Here is a 19002-nt window from a genome sequence, read left to right on the forward strand (position 1 = left end):
AAGCAATTATATCTATGAAGAATATACATTTACGTGCTTATTACACATTCCGGGAAGCAAAGGGAACTAACGAACCTTATGCAGAAAATCGTAAGATTGTAACACTTCTGAAATTCCAGGAGCTGACTGTTCCTTGTAAAGTGTGAGTAGAAGGGAAAATTGACGTGACCCTGAGCTTCCTAACCACAATACTGTGCTCTGTGTCACCACGTCAGTCACTGCAGTTTTGTCACGACGCACGAACAAAGTAACACTGCCACTGACTGATGCTTTCACTCGCTGATTGTTCCACGTATTGACAACAGGTTCTTCAGGATAGGAACACACAAGCACTTCGAGCTCAACTACCCAAGACAGTCACACTCCCCAGGCTTACATTGTCTGCGCACCCAAATCTCCTCACTCGCTGCTTGCTCCACATATTGACACTTCGAGCCCATCTACCCACGACAGTCACACTCCACAACCTTACATTGTCTGCGCACCCAAATGCAAGAATTCACTGACTCATGCCCTCACTTGATGCTTGCTCCACTTATTGACACTTCGAGCCTAACTACCCACCACACTCACACTCCCCAACCTTTTAGTCTACACACACTACACAGTCACTCCCACAACACCAGATATCACTTATGGATGCCCTTCTTCGTGGACACAGAAACACTTCAAGCTAAACTACCTGACACACTCACATTTCCCCAACCTCTTAGTCTACACACACTACACACTCACTCCACCAAAACTGGAATTCACCGATAGGGTCAAAATCCTCAGGAGCTCGGAACGACAAGGCGGCGACATGTGATCGAAGAAGTATTTCATGAACGAAAAATCACAGGGTATGTTCTTCTGTTTGGTGATGACTACGAGAGGATGGGGTGAGACTGACGCAGTGGCTACAGTAGGCCCGCTAGAAGATAGGGGATGAGAGACGTGGCTTTCCGGTGAACTAGTTGTCTTGTACTCAGTGTCACTCCCTCGAAACTCTGCACTTGTACTTCCTGCGGGAGTTACAAGATCGTCAGGAAGAGTGGGGGGTACCCTGACAGTGCCCGGCGGAGTGGGTGTTGTGGAAATGGTGGTAGAGATGGAGTGACTTGTGCCCGTTACGTAGGAGACTGCGATGTGAGGTGTGGCTTGCATAGTGGTAGTTCCTGCGTGACTGAATTCCATCTCTGCATCTTGAGGAATAGTAGTGAGTTCAAATTTGGGTTCATTTGTCTGCGTCTCGTGAGTAGTGAGTTCAAATTTGGGTTCATTAATTTCTGAGTCATAAGTAGTAGCAAGTTCATTTGTAGGTTCAATTATCTCTCCTTCATGAGGAATACTAGGTTCAGTCATCTCTCTCTCATATAAGGTAGGTTCAGTTGTAGGTTCAAATATACCTGCTTTATGAGCGGCAGTGGGTCTAGGTGCCTCTGTCTCGTGAGAGGAGCTGAGTTCAATGGTAGGTTCAAATGTCTCTATTTCATGAGAACTCAAAGATTTGAGTGTAGCTTCAACTGTCTCTCCCTCATAAGAAGTGGTTTCATTCATCTGTGCATCAAAAGGGGTTTCCGTTATGGGTTCAATCTCTGTTTCATGAAGAGTAGTGAATATTGTTCCATGTGAAATAAAAGGTTCAGTTATAGATTTGGTTATTTCTGCCTCTCGAGAAGTGGTTGGCTCAAAAATGGGTTCAGTAAACTCCGCCTCTTGAGAAATAGTGTGCTCAGTTATCTTTGCCTTGGGAGAAATGGGTTCAATCGTGGGTTCAGTAATCTCTGCCAAGGAAGGAGGTTCAGTTATCGCTGCTGTCTCATGAGAAAAAATGGGTTCAGTTACCTCTGTCTCATGAGAGGTGATGGGTTCGATTTTACGTTCAGTTATCTCTGCATCATGAACTGTAGTGGGTTCATTAGTCTCTATCTCGTGGGAGCTCGTGGGTTCAGTTGAAAGTTGAATTATCTCTGTCTGATAAGAATACGTAGGGTTCATTGTAGATTCATAAGATATAGTGGGTTCATCTATAGTGTCATTTATCTCTGCCTCATGAGAAAAAGATTCAGTTATCTCTGTCGTGGAGTCATGAAAGGGAACACCTATGGTAATTATCTCATGTGCGGGAGGTTTAAAAGTGCCCTGTAATTTGGGAGTTATCAGCTGACCGTCTCCAGAGTCCATATCAGTTACAAGCATGTCTTCGTAAGGGATAGTCTCGGTCTGACTCTCCGTAGATTCAGTTTCATGCACTGGTTTCTTTATGGGAGTGAATGAACCTGACACGCGCGTTGGTAAGTTTGTGGGAACTGTGGAAGGTAATATTGGTCTGGTTACTATTGGTAGAGAAGTGGTAGAGTGCTCAGTAATGGGAGTCCCAGCTTCTACTATTGGTTTGTATGTCTCCAGCAAGTTCGTGTTGGGATAATCCGTGACACTGGAAGGTACACTCTCCCTGCTGGGTTCGTCTAACTGCAGAACCTTCAGGTGGGGATAAGCCATGTGCCACGGAGGTATTATTTCACTGTCTGGTTTGTGTGTCGGCAGATAGTCAGGTTGAGGGTAAGCTGTGAGCCAGGGATGAACTGAATGATGCTCCAATGGTACAACGGTCACCTCTTCCTTACTACGAGTGGTGGCAGCGTTCATTCTCGGCAGATAGGAAGGGAAGGGTGTGCTAATGGGAGGTACACTAGGTATTGTTCGTGTGCCAGTCACTGTTTGCTCCGAAAGAGTGATGGGTTCAGATACAGGCGTACTTAATTGTGTTTCATCAGCGGTATCAGCCGTATGAAGTCTTTCGAGTGCGCTGGGTGATGTTGGTGTAGATATCAGAAGCTTGTTGGTTGGTTCTTGACGGGGAATATTTGCTATACTGGGTTCAAAATGTGGGTGAACTGCGGGAAGTGAACCAGATGCCTCCGTGTCCAGGGAATTGATGGTGTCAGGGGTGATATCCTCTTGCCTTGACTCATACGATTCTAAGGTTACAGAAGATGCAGCATGTAGACTGGAGGGGACTGAAGGACTTGTTGCCTCTGTTTCTGAACGAGAAGTTGGCCCCTTATTTGCAGTGTCTATGCTTAAAGTAGAAGTTGCAGGGCTTTCGACAGTGGAAGCTACAGTCTCTTCGGTATCACTTATAGCAGGAGATACTGGTTCACTAGTAGTAGGAATGGGAGTCGCTGAGTCTAGTTCCTTTGGCGGTGAGGTTGTGGCATGGGTGGAGGACATGCTGAGGGTGAAATCTGACTCTGCTATTCTTGGTTGGGAAGTAAAGTATCGTCCCATTCTTGGTGTGTACAAATGCAGTGGTTCTTGTACTCCAGTCGTGGGTTCAAATCTAGCTTCTTTGAATGTACTTAACGTGGCAGGTGAGCCTGTTGTTAATGGTAGACTGATGAGTTCCGATCCTGCTTCCTTGGATGTACTGAGTGTGGCAGGTGGGCTTGGAGACATTGGTTGGTCAGTTGGTTCCTTCTCATTCTCAGGTGAGGTTTCAGTAGAGAATGATCTTGATGCATGGGGTAAAAAGTTGATGCGTGCCATTATTCCACCCATTGCTTCTTGCTGTGGAGTTTCGAGTGTGGTGACTGTACTAGTGTCATAAGGTGCGGAAGACTCGGAAGGCGTGAGAGATGTACCGGAGGGCGTGCTGGAAGGTGCTGGTTGTTGCCTTTCTCCTGTTAGTGGACTATAATGTATACTGGAAGGTGTACTGGAAGGTGCACTGGGAGGTGTAAGTGGATGTTTTTTCCCTATTGGTGAACTGGAAGGTCTGATGGAAGGGGTACTGGGAGGGGGACTGTCCCAGGAAGCAGTGTCATCATACACCAGACACACGTAGTGCTTGAGAGTCGGAGAGAGCTTGCTAGGGGACGCTACAAATCTAACCCCTGCCTCATACATAGTATGGCTTGCTTGGTCAGGGAGGAGACCACTTTCTTGCATGCAGGTCGCGAGCTTTTCATACCGTTGCCGAAGTGCAGCTGGAATTCCTGGCGCACTTATTATTGAAGGCAATGAGGTTCTAATGTCAGAAACGTTAGTGGAATCTAGATTTGTCGACGGATTGCTTGTGTCACTCGTCCAGTCATGTTGGCGAAGTGCTGCTGGAGTTCCTGGCAATGTGGTTCCAGTATCAGTAGCATCAGAAGACTTCAGATTTGACGGGTTGCCTATGTTATCTTTCCGTGAGTTTGTATTGATTCTTGCTGACGGTTTATCATTGTATCTCTCCCTGTGGTGACGTGTGACCTCCTCAGGCGGCACCAGCTGGCACGACACCTCCCCGCTCCTGGCCTCATCAACCTGCACTGAGTACTGGCCGAGGGTGTGCGAGTCTTGCAGGTTAAAGTTAATGTATCCCTGGAACAATAAATGGGTATGACAGCTGCACCACCAAGAACACACACACACACACCTAGAGAGAGAGAGAGAGAGAGAGAGATTGTTTTCACTTCCATAGTCTGTTTTCATTCCAAGTACAATAACTGTCCTAGTCCCTCAGAGTCGAGAGAAAAAATAAAAGTGAAAATGTGAAATTCAGTCTTTTGCAATGCTAAATTTGATACGCAATGAGAAACTACACACAACACACAAATGATACTAATAATAATAATACTGCTACTACTATCTTTACTACTACTACCATTACATCTACTACTTCTGTAGCGAAAGTGAGGTGCTACTTGTCCGCCCGGAAATTGCTCAAGCGAGAACTGTAGGTTCCCAACTATGACTCTTGGTCATAGCAGTGTTTAGTCCTTGAAGGGTAACAATTTCCAGTGTCATAGCTGTGTAGCTTTGGCAAAGGAAACTTAACCTAGGTATTCTCTGTTTTTTTTGATTCAGCAAAGACATGAACAATATATACAAAAATTACTTAACATAAAATAAATGATATACACAAAATTATGGAAAAAGAGAGTGTATGTGTGTGTGTATGTCTGTATGAAGAAAGGAGTAATAAGATGTATTGAGAAGATGTGTAACACATGTGTCAAAGAACGTAAACAGAATGTGTACGAGTAAGAGATATGTATAAAATGATAAAAGAAGAGATGAAAGACAAAAGCCTGTGCAGTAGAGAGAGTGAAAACGGAAGGGTGAAAATATAACAGAAAACGGAGTGCTAGGAGCGGTGACTTGTGTCCCGCTACACTACTACTACTACTACCACTACTACTACCACTACTACTACTACTACTACTACTACTACATGCATACGTATACCCTTCACCTCTCTTCAGACTCACTAACTTTTCTATTCGATCTGGACGTCCGGTAGCAGGTGACCTGGGGACTGCCATCTGGGAGGCGTCGAACTGTCACCTGTATCGAGCCCTTCATCCCACCGCTCCCATCACTTGCCTGAGACTCCCCGTCATCTGGGAGGTACTGCAGGACCCATCGAGCTTCCACAGTCTGAAGAGAGAGAGAGAGAGAGAGAGAGAGAGAGAGAGAGAGAGAGAGAGAGAGAGAGAGAGAGAGCTAGATTATCAACTAAAACATTTTCCCTTCCACACATCATGATTAATAAGGATTCTGAAATATGAAGCTCTAATGGGAGTTATTGTTACCTTCAAGAATGTTTTTTTTTTCCTGGTTCCAGAGATAGTTAGGCAAATATTCAAAGCCAGTAATAAGAGAAACATCAGTGAGAAGGCGAACATTAAAGCCTTGTTACAGTTATGGGCATCATTTGTTAATATTCACAGCTCTGTAAGAATTGGACACGGAAAATAAAGGAGAAAAATTGGAGGTTAATCTTGTTTTCCTCAGCTATATTACTACTTAAAAACCTGTAATACAAAACTGTGTCGAAAAAAAAAAGACATTAATTATCGGAAAATTTTGTCTAGCAGTATGAGGATTAAAAGAACTCAGACTCATGTAAACTGTAGCCTATTCATTTCAGTTCCTAGCTAAACAATTGAATACAGCAGTAGTTTATTGTTGTGATAGGTGTGGCCTCTGAAAAGATATGATAACTTTTTTTTTTTTTCTTCAAAGTACGAGTCTATAAGTGGTGCAGTTATATAGACACGGCTCGTCAAATGAGATTGTTTAATAAAATGGAGAGAGAAAAAAAAAAGAGAGAGATGAAGCAGCCATACCACATCTAGAGTCACTCTCTTAAGGTAGCTGGATATGAAAAGAAACAGAGATACGGTTTTTATATAGAAGATTCCTTAGAAGATACGGTTGCTTAATAAAATGGAGCCAGCGGAAGAAGAAGAAAAAAAAAAAAAAGTAACCAGACCAAGCAAGTCATTCACTTTAGGTAACATGAAATGAAACTGAGATAGAAAAAAAAAAAAGAAAAAAAAACGCATCAGCCATTTTAATTTTGTGTACACAAGTGAGGAAAGATAAAAAAGATAAAATAACGAACTGAGTCACAAACCATTACTGAGACCAAGAGGGGGAGAGAGAGAGGGAGAGACACACCACCATCGTACCCGACAGAGCTTAACCCACAGTGTCACGTAATTCTGTGTGCTTAGGTGTGTTCCCTTAAGAGTATTAGTTCACCTTCCCGGAGCTGGATCAAAAGAGGCGTGCGTGGCGCTGACAGGGACAGGTGGAGGCACAGATTAAATGGGTCTTTGCCCAGGTGTGTTCCTCTCTATGGACTGACTGAAGGGAATGAGGCTGTATGGGAGGAAAGCTAGATTACATAGAATAGAGTGTTGGTTGATTGATGGATGGTTGGTTGGTTGGATGGCTTGTTCATAAGATAGATACAGAGACAGATAGATAGACAGATAGGTAAATAGATAAACAGAGAGAGAGAGAGGGAGAGAAAGAAAGAGATTATTAACAGGAGAAATGCTCTTGAAAACACGGCTAGTCATCTCTGTAGACTTTGAAAATAGTGGTGGTGAAAGAGCCAAGCGGTTACGGAACACGGACACTAAATATGGTGCAGAGCTTACCGCGGATGTGAACACCGTCAGGAGGGGAAGGAGCCTCGAGAAAGTTACCCGCATGTCCCCTTCCAGTGCCGAATGACCACTGATCCCTGCACCCTCCGGCAGTGTTTTGTTACGACACACACACACACACACACACACACACGAGACAGGTAGAGAGAGACAAAGAGAGAAAAGGACAAGGCGGTGGAAAAGAAAAAGTTGTGTCTACTGTACCGAGGGAAAAAAAAAGTTTTGAAACATTGCAAACCCAAACCAATTCCAGCCGTTTGATTTTGGTCGGGTAATTTTTGCGATGTCACGCTCCTCTCTACCCACACGGAGCCCCTGATGACGTACAAGAGAGAGAGAGAGAGAGAGAGAGGGGGGGGGGTGTTACTATGCTTGGCGTGACGTGGAGGTCGTTAAAAATAATAAAAAAGTAATGAAGAAAGAACAAGAACGAACAACAACAACAACAACAACAACATATGTAGCAACTCACAGCACTAAAGGCAATCTAAGGAGTTTTTATAAGGATCCACAGAAAAGAAAGTGATAAAAGATAAGATAAGTTGTAATGCCTAGCCAGTACAATGTGTGGAGGTGGCCGCGGAACAAGAGAACATGTCTGAGTGGTTAGTACCGAAAGAAAGATGTGACAAATGCGAAAGGGTTAAGGTTTTACTGGTATATTATTGTTAGGGCTAGTTGTTGTTGTTATTATTATTATTATTATTATTATTATTATTATTATTATTATTATTATTATTACTATCATTGTTGTTGTTGTTGTTGTATTAGATTTAGGAAGTGAGTAAGCCCAGGCAATGGCTAGAGCTTCCTGATGCATGACAGAGAAAGGAAGTCTAATACAATAATAATAACAACAACAGCTAGCCCTAACATCATGCTCAATATAAAATGTCGAATGTCCTTCATCTTTTTTTGAAGGTCGAATTTGTGTTCCGTAATGTCTGCCCAGGTGTCGGTGTCCCCTCATGTGACTGCGCCGCGGGAGGGGACCAAGGTTAAAAGGTTCTCTTCCATTGGTTGCCGAGCGTCGGAATGCAGCGAAGGATCATATTTGTACAGGTGAGGGAATATGCAATTTGCTTGACCAATATTGAAGGAGCATTTATCTAATTTGCACCTTTATGGCTCCTCGCCTTTCACCTCTCCTCTTTCAGCGTGGGGGAATGTCCTCTCTTTGGATTGGTGAAATGTGACTTTTTTTTCCGTAACTGTTGTGCGATTATACAATTACTGATAGGCAGGAAGGTGAGGCTTGCCCGTCACACTTTGCCACACGGGGTAAATGCTGGCACAAAGGCTCCCATTCTGAAACAGCTTGATCTCTCACCACGTCTATTTTCATAGGCCACACAGATCATTAGCCGGGGTCTCAAGAAAGTTTTTTCCAATTAATTATGGGGAGATCTTGTTAAATCTGTCATTAGAACTGTAACAACATCCTTAAAAGCCCGTGTAGCTTCAACTAGAGCCTTTTGAAAGTAGTGGAAGTACCGCTTAGAGATGTTTTAGAATATGGCCCAACATCCCACAGTCCAGTTAACCACAGGGACGGTACAGACAGCCTTAAATACTTTTTATCTACACAACTGTTTAATGAGCTCTTGTCAGCCCGCTCTATGGTACGTATCTTCAAATGTTACGGCGTCTCATGGTGGTAGGTTTAACATGCTCTGGAGGAACATTTGACAATAATCTTACCTTTAAATATCACATATCAAACCTTTGCCTAAAATTATCTAGATCAATAGCTCTATTGCTGGAAATAAAAAACTTTGTTCCAGTGGAAATTATGAAAATCATGTATTATGCCCATATATACCCACACTTAACCTACTGTAATCCAATTTGGTCCACTACCTACCCATGTCATCTACAAAATCTAAACATCCTCCACAAGAAAATTATTAGAATCATGACTAATAGTGACTTCCTCCAACACACACCTCCACTCTTTAAATCTATGAAAATCCTTCAACTCTCTGACTTATCAAACTTCTCTATTGCATCATACATGTTCAAATTGATAAATTCCAACAACAACAATACCCTGACCCTAACTCATAACCACTCCACACGCTACAGGCATTCTCTACAGATTCCCCATCATACCTTAACTCTCTACCAACACTCTCTAATGTATAAAGGTCCCAAAATATGGAATAGCACCCTGTCACATATAAAAAATTCATTAAGCGTAAATATCTTTAAGAGAAAACTAAAAGAATATTTATTGTCTCAATACTGACACATCTTGTACTTCAATCAATTTTTATCAATATCAATTATTTTGTTTCTTGGTATTGTAACCAAATAGTTCATATCCAATGTAACTAAAATAGTTTATATCCTCTAGTATATATACATATTTATTTCTGTTTGTTTAATTATTCTCAAAACAAATATTTGCTTGTTTATAATCAGATTCCACTTCAATTTTCTCTATTTCTCATGTATAATTATGATTTTTCTCCTTTCCTTCCTGTTCTTGCAAAGCCATTTATCCCTAAATCTTTTGTTATTGCTATTTATTTATTTTTTTTTTTACATTTTCTTCAATTAGATTTTTAGTTTAGTGTTGTTTTACATTTCAGTATTAAGTAGATATTAAGTGTGCCCAAAAAGCTTGTGCTTCATAAGGGGCTGTTTGTCTTTCAATTAATTGTACCTTAAGCTTATATATGTACTACAGACAAACATAATGAAGTGTTTAAAGTGTTTAAAGGAAATTATTGTGGGCTTCAGGAATGTTTTCATGATTCTAGTGATGGATGAGCAAGGATTCTGTGTAACTACTGAACGGCAACAAGCCTAACAACCCGACCACTCACGTATGTAGCCTTTGAAAATAGTCCTGATATGAGTCTAGAGTGCTTAAGAATACGGAGCCAAGTCTTACTGATGTTCGTTTCATCACCATAAATAATCACAAATTCACGTAAGGTTTATTTTTTCCTGCAACCACAACTTTCCCAAAATTCAGGACAACAAACATGAAAACTCCAGTGACCTGCAGTGAATGGTTATTGAAATTACGTGTCCATTTCCAAACCAGTAATTTCTTTAATTTGAGTCAACACGGTGGTGATGGCAGTTCATTACGAGCTATTGGGCAGCAGCTGCAGGGACACAGCAACACCAGCTGTGAGGGGCAGGCAGCACTACTTAAAGGCCAACAGAGTGACACCAGCACCTCACTCTCCAGTTCACCAAGGCCTCTGACACAGCCATGGTGATGTTGTCTCTCCTGGTGGTGGTGGCTGTGGTGTCTCCAGCCTTGGCCATCCCCCTGCCTGAGGAGCCTCCCCGCTACCGGTGCCCCGATGGCTATGACCTGTTGGAAGAGACCTGCTTCCGTGTGATTAACGAATCCAGGACGTGGTTTGAAGGCCAGGACGCCTGTAATGCAGAGGGAGCAACACTGGCCACCATCTCAAGTGACTTACAGCAGAATGCTCTCTCTGGTGAGTAAGGTCATTTTGTTACCAATGCATTCTTGTCTACAGCCAAGCCTCCAATTCTGATCTTGATTCGCTCTCTCTTGCAGAAATGCTCACTGACAGTGTCTGGATTGGCTTCAATGACCTGAAGGAAGACCACACCTATGGCTGGGCTGACGGCAGTGATAACAACTACACCAGGTATCCATGCGTTTTCAAGTCTTTCCTCTATGCCTAATTTTCCCACACTTACTAGTATTCAAATTCTCCCTTTTCATCTTTTTTTTTTATTCAGTGGCTGACTATTTTGTTCTTGCCTTGATATAACAGGTGGGCTGAAGGTGAACCCAACAATTCTGGAAACTTTCTCTGGATATTTGGGGAGCGGGAGGACTGTGTGGAGATGCGTAAAAATAAAGGCTACCTATGGAATGATGAGCACTGTAACCATACCAGAGGGTGAGTATTGGTAAGATGAGACACCTGGCTTGCTGGCATTATGAGAGTGAAGAACAGACCTTGGCATGTTCCCAACCCAGTCACACTAAGCCAATCCAAATTTTCATCCATCAGATTCATGTGCAGCATTCCAGCAGAGCTTATCACTACCACCACAACCACAACCACCACCACCACTACCCCTGCCCCTGAGTGTGAGGAAGACTGGACAATGTTTGAGATGTCCTGCTACCAAGTGAGTGAAGATAAGGCAACCTGGGAGGATGCCAAAAGCCAGTGTGAAAACAACGGTGCCTCCCTTGCCTCCATCACCAGCGAAGATGAGCAGAACTTTGTGGCGGGTGAGCTGGGGCTGCATGCTTGTCTAACACACACACATACACTTCCATGTCATATTCAGAATGCAGTTTGAAATATTCCTTATGCTGCTATGTATTTACGAGATACTGTACGTTTTTCTTTCTGTACAATAGGGATATGGAAGTGGTGCTGTGTTATTTTTGTGGGTTGTCTTGTCTGGCAAATACATACATATAGTTCATGTTTGCTGTAAGAGGCAAAATAAGACCTTGCTGGATGCTGGACTGAACCTCTGACACAAGAAACATGTATGTAAATTTGACACACCGAACACCAAGTGATCGCCAACATTCTAGCATTCACCTATTGCTCTCTGCATCACTGCATGTTCATCAGCTCCTCTTTCTGTGACAGGAATGCTTGAGAAGAGTACTTGGATTGGCCTCAATGACCTGGAGGAGTCTGGAAACTACACCTGGGATGACTGTACTGAATTCAGCTACAGCAAGTGAGTACAGTAACCTCAGATGACATAACTCTGGCTAATGTCGTCATCACATTCCAACACATTCCAATTGTCACTGTTGTGCTGTTATTTGGCTGCTACTGATGCTGTGTTGTATCCTGCAGTTGGGAAGAGAATGAACCCAACAACTTCTATTCCATTGGTGGCTTACTAACTTCGAGTGAGGACTGTGTGGAGATGAGGGAGGAGTATGACTTTAAGTGGAATGACAAGAGGTGCAGTGCAAGGAATGCGTGAGTATTGCCCCTGCTACAGATGTTTATATTTAAAATAGAACAGGAGAACCTTCCTTTATTTCAGGTCCTGAGTAAAATGTGCTCCCCAAGTAGTGTGTACCGCCGCAATGTATAAAACTCATCTGATTTCTCATGCCCTATTGGTCCTTTCTACAATCAATCACTTAATCTGAATCTGTATTATCTCCCTCTCATTTACCTCCCCTCAATAGTAAGCCAAGTCAGTTTCCAGATATATGTCTACTACTATTCTCTCTTCATCAAGGACTCTTATATCTATAACTGCCAACAAGCATCTCAACACACTTCTGTACATTTTCATGCTCTTCAAATGTGCAAGTCAGGTTATGAATTGCTCTGTACGTCACCCCACCAACAGGTACATCTGTGAGAAGCCACCCCAGTAAGGCTCTGATCCCTGCCTGTCTTTGCTATGCTGGAGTAACGCCCTCAACCTTCTTGGACCTTGCACCTCTCAGCCACCAGCAACTATACTCCCATCTTCTTCACTGCACCTTCAACAACTAAGAGGATATACTATGCTAGAGTAACACCCATGACCTCTTTGGCTCTTGCATCTCTCAGCCATCACTCCATTGGTAACAATACCTACAGCCTCTTCACTGCAACTTTAACAGAATACACTATGCTTCTCCCAGGCTTCACTGATGAGACTTTTCAAACATCACTGAGTTAGATGCATAAGTGTAATCTCTGCATCTTATAGCTTCTAGTAGTACCTTGCATGCATTAATGATGGAATATTTCTTCTTCCTTTGAGAAAATTCAATGCAGGAAGTCAGGTGGCAAAAGTTTTCCTAAACATTCATGTGATTTCATTCTCTCTGGCAGTAAGCATGACCTCAAGACAAAGTTGGTCATCTAGATATATAAAATCCTTAGTCTGTGGCTTGAGAACTATTGCCAGTGATTAGGATTTTGTTCTGCAAATAAAAAGATAAAGAAAAGTATCCTAATCGTCCTTGTTATTTTCCTTGCATTCCACATGAAGACTTGCTGAAAGTGACACATGCATGATCAACATTCAGGAAAGAAAAGGTTGCACAGTTGCACTAACTTGAATGTAATAAAAAAGCCTTTGTTGATGTGCTATTCAAGAGTCATGGAAATTGAAAGGTTCAGAGGAATGCACAGCAAGCTACTGAACTGTATAGGGGAGCACTTTGAGGGAAGGCAGAAGAGAATTGAATACACATGAGAAATATTTGTAGAAGGGAATACACCAAGAATTATATGCGGACCTAATCATCTTCACACACACACACACACACACACACACATCATACACATCATACAATAATCATTACTCTCACATCATAGCTTAAGGGTGACTGGTCAAGAACAGAAACATTGGCGTACAAAAATATATTGGTCACAACTTAACATCTCACTACAATCAGATCTACATGTGCTTTGGAAGGGATCAATTATCACACACAGGTACACTTAACTTTAGGTAACTCTGCCCAGTGTTTAAATATAACAAACACACTGATATATTTATAGAACTTATTCAAATAAAACACAAACATATCAAACTGTAAACAAATGCATCTAAAAAATATCATTACAAGACACACTAATTTATGAGGATAAGAAAATACTTTACTATTACACATACACCAATTACATGATGTAGCCGCCGTATACGCACAACTTACACGACGGCTAGAGATACATTGTGGTGTGCCATTTTATGTTTTCTTTGTTAGCGTTATTTATTCTTAGAGACTGGTTGTTTTACCCATGTCATGAGTAGTGTATGGAGTGTAGGGCGCGCCCGCGCGCCAACACAGCAGAGTGAGAGGGGAACCCAGGGCCGAGGGGACGCGTTGCATTTGCCCTCTCAGCTCTTTCTCTCATCGACGGGTCGGTTATTGTGGCGTGAGCGCTGATTGTTGTGGCGTGAGCGCTGATAACACACCTGCGACATAATGAACATCATATGCTGTAGAGGCCCAGCAGCGTCTCGGGTCCCACTCCAAAGCCACTTTACGACAGTCACACCTACAAGTTAGACGTGTCTCGGGAGGCACGGTAAATCCCCAGGTGTAATCCCTTGCATACAACCAAGAGGACGCCTGTTTCCCACATTGTAGAGGATGCCTGTTCCCCACATTGTATATGTATTCATCATAGTATTAGGATATTTATGTAACCATGAGGATTTGAAGATTTGATGATGTGTGTCAATATAATTAATGTGACTTATAGTGATTAGATACTTAAATTGTGAGGTTTTAGAGATATATATGTTAATAAGTACACTTAACGTAACATAATGACGTACATCAGATCACGCACACGAGAGGGCGACTTGCTGTGTTTGTGGTGGTGGTGTTCATCTGTTGAACCGACTGAACCCGCTAAGGTGTAGGTAACTCTGTATTGATTTATATATTGTACGGAATTGACGACGTGAAGTGTCACGACAATGATGTACTGCAATACCTGTGTTTCCTATGATATACTCCTTTGTGTTACTCTCAGTATTAGTGATAATATGTTAATTCGCAGGTTTGACCGCTTCTGAATACAAAGAGCGCGTACTGCACAGCTCGTTTCAGTCACCTCCAGTACAATACATTAATAAGCGGCGGATGATCCTTCCCTCCGTCCCTCCCTCCATCCCTGCCTAACTCAACCTGGCCGCCTCACAGACCGTGGAGGAGGGCGAGGAGGGAAAGGGGCGCGGCACCCACGTGGTGGTGCTGTAGCAGGCCAGCGGCGCCAGCATGGCCCAGCGGGTGTTCGATGCGTACTCCCCCCACAAAGACGAGGCTATGGCGCTCTTCCTCAACATGGTATCCTCAGGCAACGTGCTGGTGCTGGCTGTCAAGGTACGTGTGTGTGTGTGTGTGTGTGTGTGTGTATAAATAATAAAATAATAATTTTTTGACAGTGAATTAGATTGGAGTCTTAAATTGATCATGTGAAACAAATATACGTAGGTGCTGTTGTGGTCAATAAAACTGTGATTATGACTGGGAATATTCGCTTTTTTATTTATTTATTTACTTTTTTTGTATCGGAGGGTTAAAAGTTTTCTATATTGTCAAAACAACTAATTATTTATGTATTTATTTTATTTTATTTATTTATTTATTTATTATTATTATTTTTAACATATGCCAGGTCAGGATCTAAAAGGAATATTAGACACCTGTGAATGTGGATGAGTGGTGGAAATAATGTGGATGAGTAGTGGAAATAATACTTGTAGGTATGCCTTACACACACACTGCCAATTATTATTATTATTATTATTATTCCTTCCTTCTTCTTCTTCTTCTTCTTCTTCTTCTTCTGTCTCCTCCTCCTCCTCCTCCTACTCAACTGACTGCTTATTTATTTAGATTTTCCCTTATTTTCTTATGTTCATCTTCACTACTCCAACTCCTGATTTCGTGGTGTTTTGGCCTTGCATTTTTCACTTATTTACTTACTTATTTATTTCATCTTCACTACGTAAATCTTATGTGTGATTTTGGCCTTGCATTTGTTTATTTGTTTATTTTTTTATAACTTAACTATACCAACTAAGTCTTATTTTATTATTTTAATATTTCAATACATGCTGACTGTTTCCTGTTCCCCCCCCCCCCTCTCAGCTTCCTTATTTTGTTATTTTAATATTTCCATACACCCTGACAGGTATGTACATGTAATAACACACACTTACATCTATACCAGAAGTGGGCAATCCCTGGCAAGCGTGCCAAACGTGTCACGCCGATGACTTATTTCTGGCACGCAGTAGCACAGGCTACCGTAACAGCAGCCGTAAAACAATTAAAATCTAGAGATTATTAGAGCATGTTAGCATTACTCAAACATATTAGCAGATGCTACATAATATATAGGTCACTGGGAAGTCAAGGAAAGCTGGCTGAACACTGGGGACTTTATATTATCAAGCTCGAAGGGTAAATATGATTTTAAAAAATAACAAATATGGCGTGTCATGAGGAAGACGCGGAGTGGTATCATTATATGGGAACTGAGATTTTTTAATATGCTGTGTTAACCCCTGGAAAGCATAAATTATCATTCCGTAATAATTATATTGACAAAATTCTGTCATAGTAACCTTTCAACATTCGTAAATTGTATTTTTTTTTTATGTTTCTGGAAGTTCAAAATTGGCAATCGTGTAGGTGTTTTCTCCTTGGAATTTCTTTCGTATTTTTGGTGTAACACTAATCGGTGAGACTGTTACTTTGAAATTATAGTGAAGTTGTTGGAGTGTTTTCACATGTTTTGGTGAGATTAACGATGTTAGAAAATTTATTTAGAAAGCCAAGGGCACTACTTCTTGGGGCGGTGGGATCAGAATAAGGACGGTTTCCCCTCATGCCCACAGTCAGCTTCTGCTTTGATCGAGTGCTGGTGTGCGTTACTGTCTCTCCGGCACATGTGATTATTATTTTTTTTTTTCCAACTAGATTCATGTGGTAAGACCAAAATTGATGTATATATATATATATATATATATATATATATATATATATATATATATATATATATATATATATATATATATATATATATATATATATATATATATATATATATATATTTTTTTTTTTTATTTTTCTTTATTTATAATGTTTGTTACTACTAACCAGGCGTCTTCTAGCTTTGGTTGAATACAGATATGGAGTAAATAAGACCACACAAGCCTATTTCCGCCTGTTCCGCCTATTTTAAAAATGAAAGATCTTAATTCTTCAGGTTAATAACATATAGTTATGATGATAATTAGAAGTATGTTTTTATATTAAATTGATGTATGTTTTTTATTTTTTTTTTGACCCAACACGGTGAGATTTAAATGAATAGACATTAAATTTGTGGGGAAATTATCTTAGGCTGTGTACTGAATATTAGGCTACTCTATATTCATATTAAATTTTTTTTTTTTAGTGTTATTGTCAGCAAAGTTGCCCCATCCCGCAGCTTAAACTGGGAATACCCACACCAAAATTTATTAAATCATCATTTGTTAACATCAAGCAAAATTAGAATAATATTAATGATTTATCAAATATATTTTAAAATTAAACCCACGTGCCTTTGGGATTTCCCTTCATACCCTCGGACCATTGCTACCACACTTGGGTAAAAATTTAAAACTAGGGAACAAGTACAATAAGATACAAAAAAAAAGTAGAACAAAAATAAAGAAAAAAGTACAATAAACAAGTGACTCAAAATAATAACAAACAAACAAATAAATATCATTTTAAAGAACCCCACGAAATATACATCTAATCCCTGTACTGATTATATACAGTTGAATTAAAACTTCCTCATATCAAGCAGTAAATTACAACACAATAAAAAAATGATAGATAATAATAATAATAATAATAGAATAAATAATAGTAAAAATAGATATGATATAATAATAATAATAATAATATATAATAATAATAATAATAATAATAATAAAAATAGAATAAATAATAGTAAAAATATATAATAATAATAATAATAATAATAATAATAATAATAATAATAGTGGTTATAGATGAATAATGTTATGAGGATAATATAATAATACGATAACTAATGTTAGTAATATAAGATAAATGTAATAGAAATAATAATAATAATAATAGTAATGTGTAATAATGTTAACAGTTAATATAAGACTCGTAATCCTAACTTTACAACATCGGCTTATTGGAATACAAGATACAGTAGGATATTGTATCACATATTTTTATTTTTTCTTAAATGAAGGTAGACTGGCAGATTCTCTGATATTAAGTGACATTCCATATTTTTGGTCCTAAGGATAGCAATGAATGAACAGGGCTAGTTTGTGTCCGGGATATTCAATGAATGGTGGTTACGGGTTTGGTAATAGTGTGTAGGTTGTGTGTTGTAGTTATTAGAATTTATCGTTTTGTACATATAAGATGCAATGTTCAGCTTAAATCACAAGGTTCAATATAGTTCATGTTTTAGGTAATGGGTGTGTGCATTCATTAAAATTACTGCTTGTCCTAAGTCTCTCTCTCTCTCTCTCTCTCTCTCTCTCTCTCTCTCTCTCTCTCTCTCTCTCTCTCTCTCTCTCTCTCTCTCTCTCTCTCTCTCTCTCTCTCTCTCTCTCTCTCTCTCTCTCTGTGTGTGTGTGTGTGTGTGTGTGTGTCAGGTTGTCATTTCCTGAGCCACCATTAGGGCAGTGCTGGAGAGGCAGACAAAAGTTGACTGGAAGGAATTAATTAAGGAAAAGAGAGTTGCTAAGTGTATCAGTCACTGACAAGTTGTTTTCCACAGATGTTTGCCTGGGTACTTGTGGTGATGTCCTGAGTTCACCACCACCAGCATCACCATGAAGGCAGGTCTGCTCATCACCACATAAGGAAGAAGCTGGTGAGAGAGACTATATACTGTGGGCTTGTAGTGAGCTTTTCATCTTATCAGCTCTCAGTCACTGACAAGTTGTTTTCCACAGATGTTTGCCTGGGTACTTGTGGTGATGTCCTGAGTTCACCAGCATCACCATGAAGGCAGGTCTGCTCATCACCACATAAGGAAGAAGCTGGTGAGAGACTATATACTGTGGGCTTGTAGTGAGTGAGCGTTTCATCTCATCAGCTCCTCTCCCCTGAAGGTTTTGAAGCCTCTCTCTCATCACCCACAATGTTGCATCTCTTACTACCATCTACTGCTATTTTGCTATTTTCATGCTAACTGCTCTTCTGATCTTACTAATTTCATGTCTTCTGTCCTGCTGCCATACTCCACAAGACTCTTCTTTCTCTCACCACTGTTCCGTTCCGTCCACCTCTAATGCAAGAGTTAATTAGTATTCTCAGTCATTCACCCCTTTCTCTAGTAAACTGGAATTCCCTGCCTGCTTTTATATTTCCTCCTTCCTATGACTTGAACTCTTTTAAGAAGGAGGTTTCAAGACATTTATCCTTTAATTTTTGACGACCACTTTTGATTGGTCTCTCTCTCTCTCTCTCTCTCTCTCTCTCTCTCTCTCTCTCTCTCTCTCTCTCTCTCTCTCTCTCTCTCTCTCTCTCTCTCTCTCTCTCTCTCTCGTGCCAGGTGTTGCCATGACAGGCCAG

The 19002-nt window shown here is 40.7% G+C and overlaps 2 protein-coding genes and 1 long non-coding RNA gene across 4 annotated transcripts; 2 read left to right on the forward strand and 1 right to left on the reverse strand.

Annotated features, from left to right (window-relative positions):
* Positions 1-133: 133 nt before the first annotated feature.
* LOC135115561 (mucin-2-like) lies at positions 134-16103 on the reverse strand. Of its 2 annotated transcripts, none has more exons than XM_064032461.1 (3): positions 15597-16103; positions 5245-5409; positions 134-4350 (listed from the first exon to the last, which is right to left on the reverse strand). In XM_064032461.1, exons 2-3 carry the CDS (start codon positions 5332-5334, stop codon positions 724-726), a joined length of 3717 nt encoding a protein of 1238 aa, XP_063888531.1. In that variant the 5' UTR covers positions 5335-5409; positions 15597-16103; the 3' UTR covers positions 134-723. The 2 variants fall into 2 exon arrangements, with proteins under 2 accessions (XP_063888531.1, XP_063888530.1); XM_064032460.1 differs by lacking the exon at positions 15597-16103 and adding an exon at positions 6924-7535.
* Positions 10106-12864, forward strand: LOC135115568 (macrophage mannose receptor 1-like). Its single transcript, XM_064032476.1, has 7 exons — positions 10106-10396; positions 10480-10573; positions 10703-10831; positions 10946-11172; positions 11546-11639; positions 11762-11890; positions 12273-12864. The coding sequence occupies exons 1-7, from the start codon at positions 10162-10164 to the stop codon at positions 12298-12300; spliced, it is 936 nt and encodes a 311-aa protein (XP_063888546.1). The 5' UTR covers positions 10106-10161; the 3' UTR covers positions 12301-12864.
* Positions 16104-16249: 146 nt separating the features above from the next.
* On the forward strand, positions 16250-18474 carry LOC135115573 (uncharacterized). Its single transcript, XR_010276025.1, has 3 exons — positions 16250-16368; positions 18203-18298; positions 18381-18474. It is a non-coding gene; the product is annotated as an uncharacterized LOC135115573 (long non-coding RNA).
* Positions 18475-19002: the final 528 nt, after the last annotated feature.

This window comes from Scylla paramamosain, chromosome 29 (genome assembly GCF_035594125.1).
Source record: "Scylla paramamosain isolate STU-SP2022 chromosome 29, ASM3559412v1, whole genome shotgun sequence".
Classification (NCBI taxonomy): domain Eukaryota; kingdom Metazoa; phylum Arthropoda; class Malacostraca; order Decapoda; family Portunidae; genus Scylla; species Scylla paramamosain.

Excerpts from the sequence above, each read along its gene's own strand:
- LOC135115561 (XM_064032460.1), bottom strand. The coding sequence starts at position 6,977 with ATGCGGGTAACTTTCTCGAGGCTCCTTCCCCTCCTGACGGTGTTCACA. Across the intron at positions 5,410-6,923 it reads TGACGGTGTTCACATCCGCG|ACTGTGGAAGCTCGATGGGT; the intron begins GTAAGCTCTGCA and ends CTCTCTCTTCAG. Across the intron at positions 4,351-5,244 it reads CGTCCAGATCGAATAGAAAA|GGATACATTAACTTTAACCT; the intron begins GTTAGTGAGTCT and ends TTATTGTTCCAG.
- LOC135115568 (XM_064032476.1), top strand. The coding sequence starts at position 10,162 with ATGGTGATGTTGTCTCTCCTGGTGGTGGTGGCTGTGGTGTCTCCAGCC. Across the intron at positions 10,832-10,945 it reads CACTGTAACCATACCAGAGG|ATTCATGTGCAGCATTCCAG; the intron begins GTGAGTATTGGT and ends TTCATCCATCAG. Across the intron at positions 11,173-11,545 it reads TGAGCAGAACTTTGTGGCGG|GAATGCTTGAGAAGAGTACT; the intron begins GTGAGCTGGGGC and ends TTTCTGTGACAG.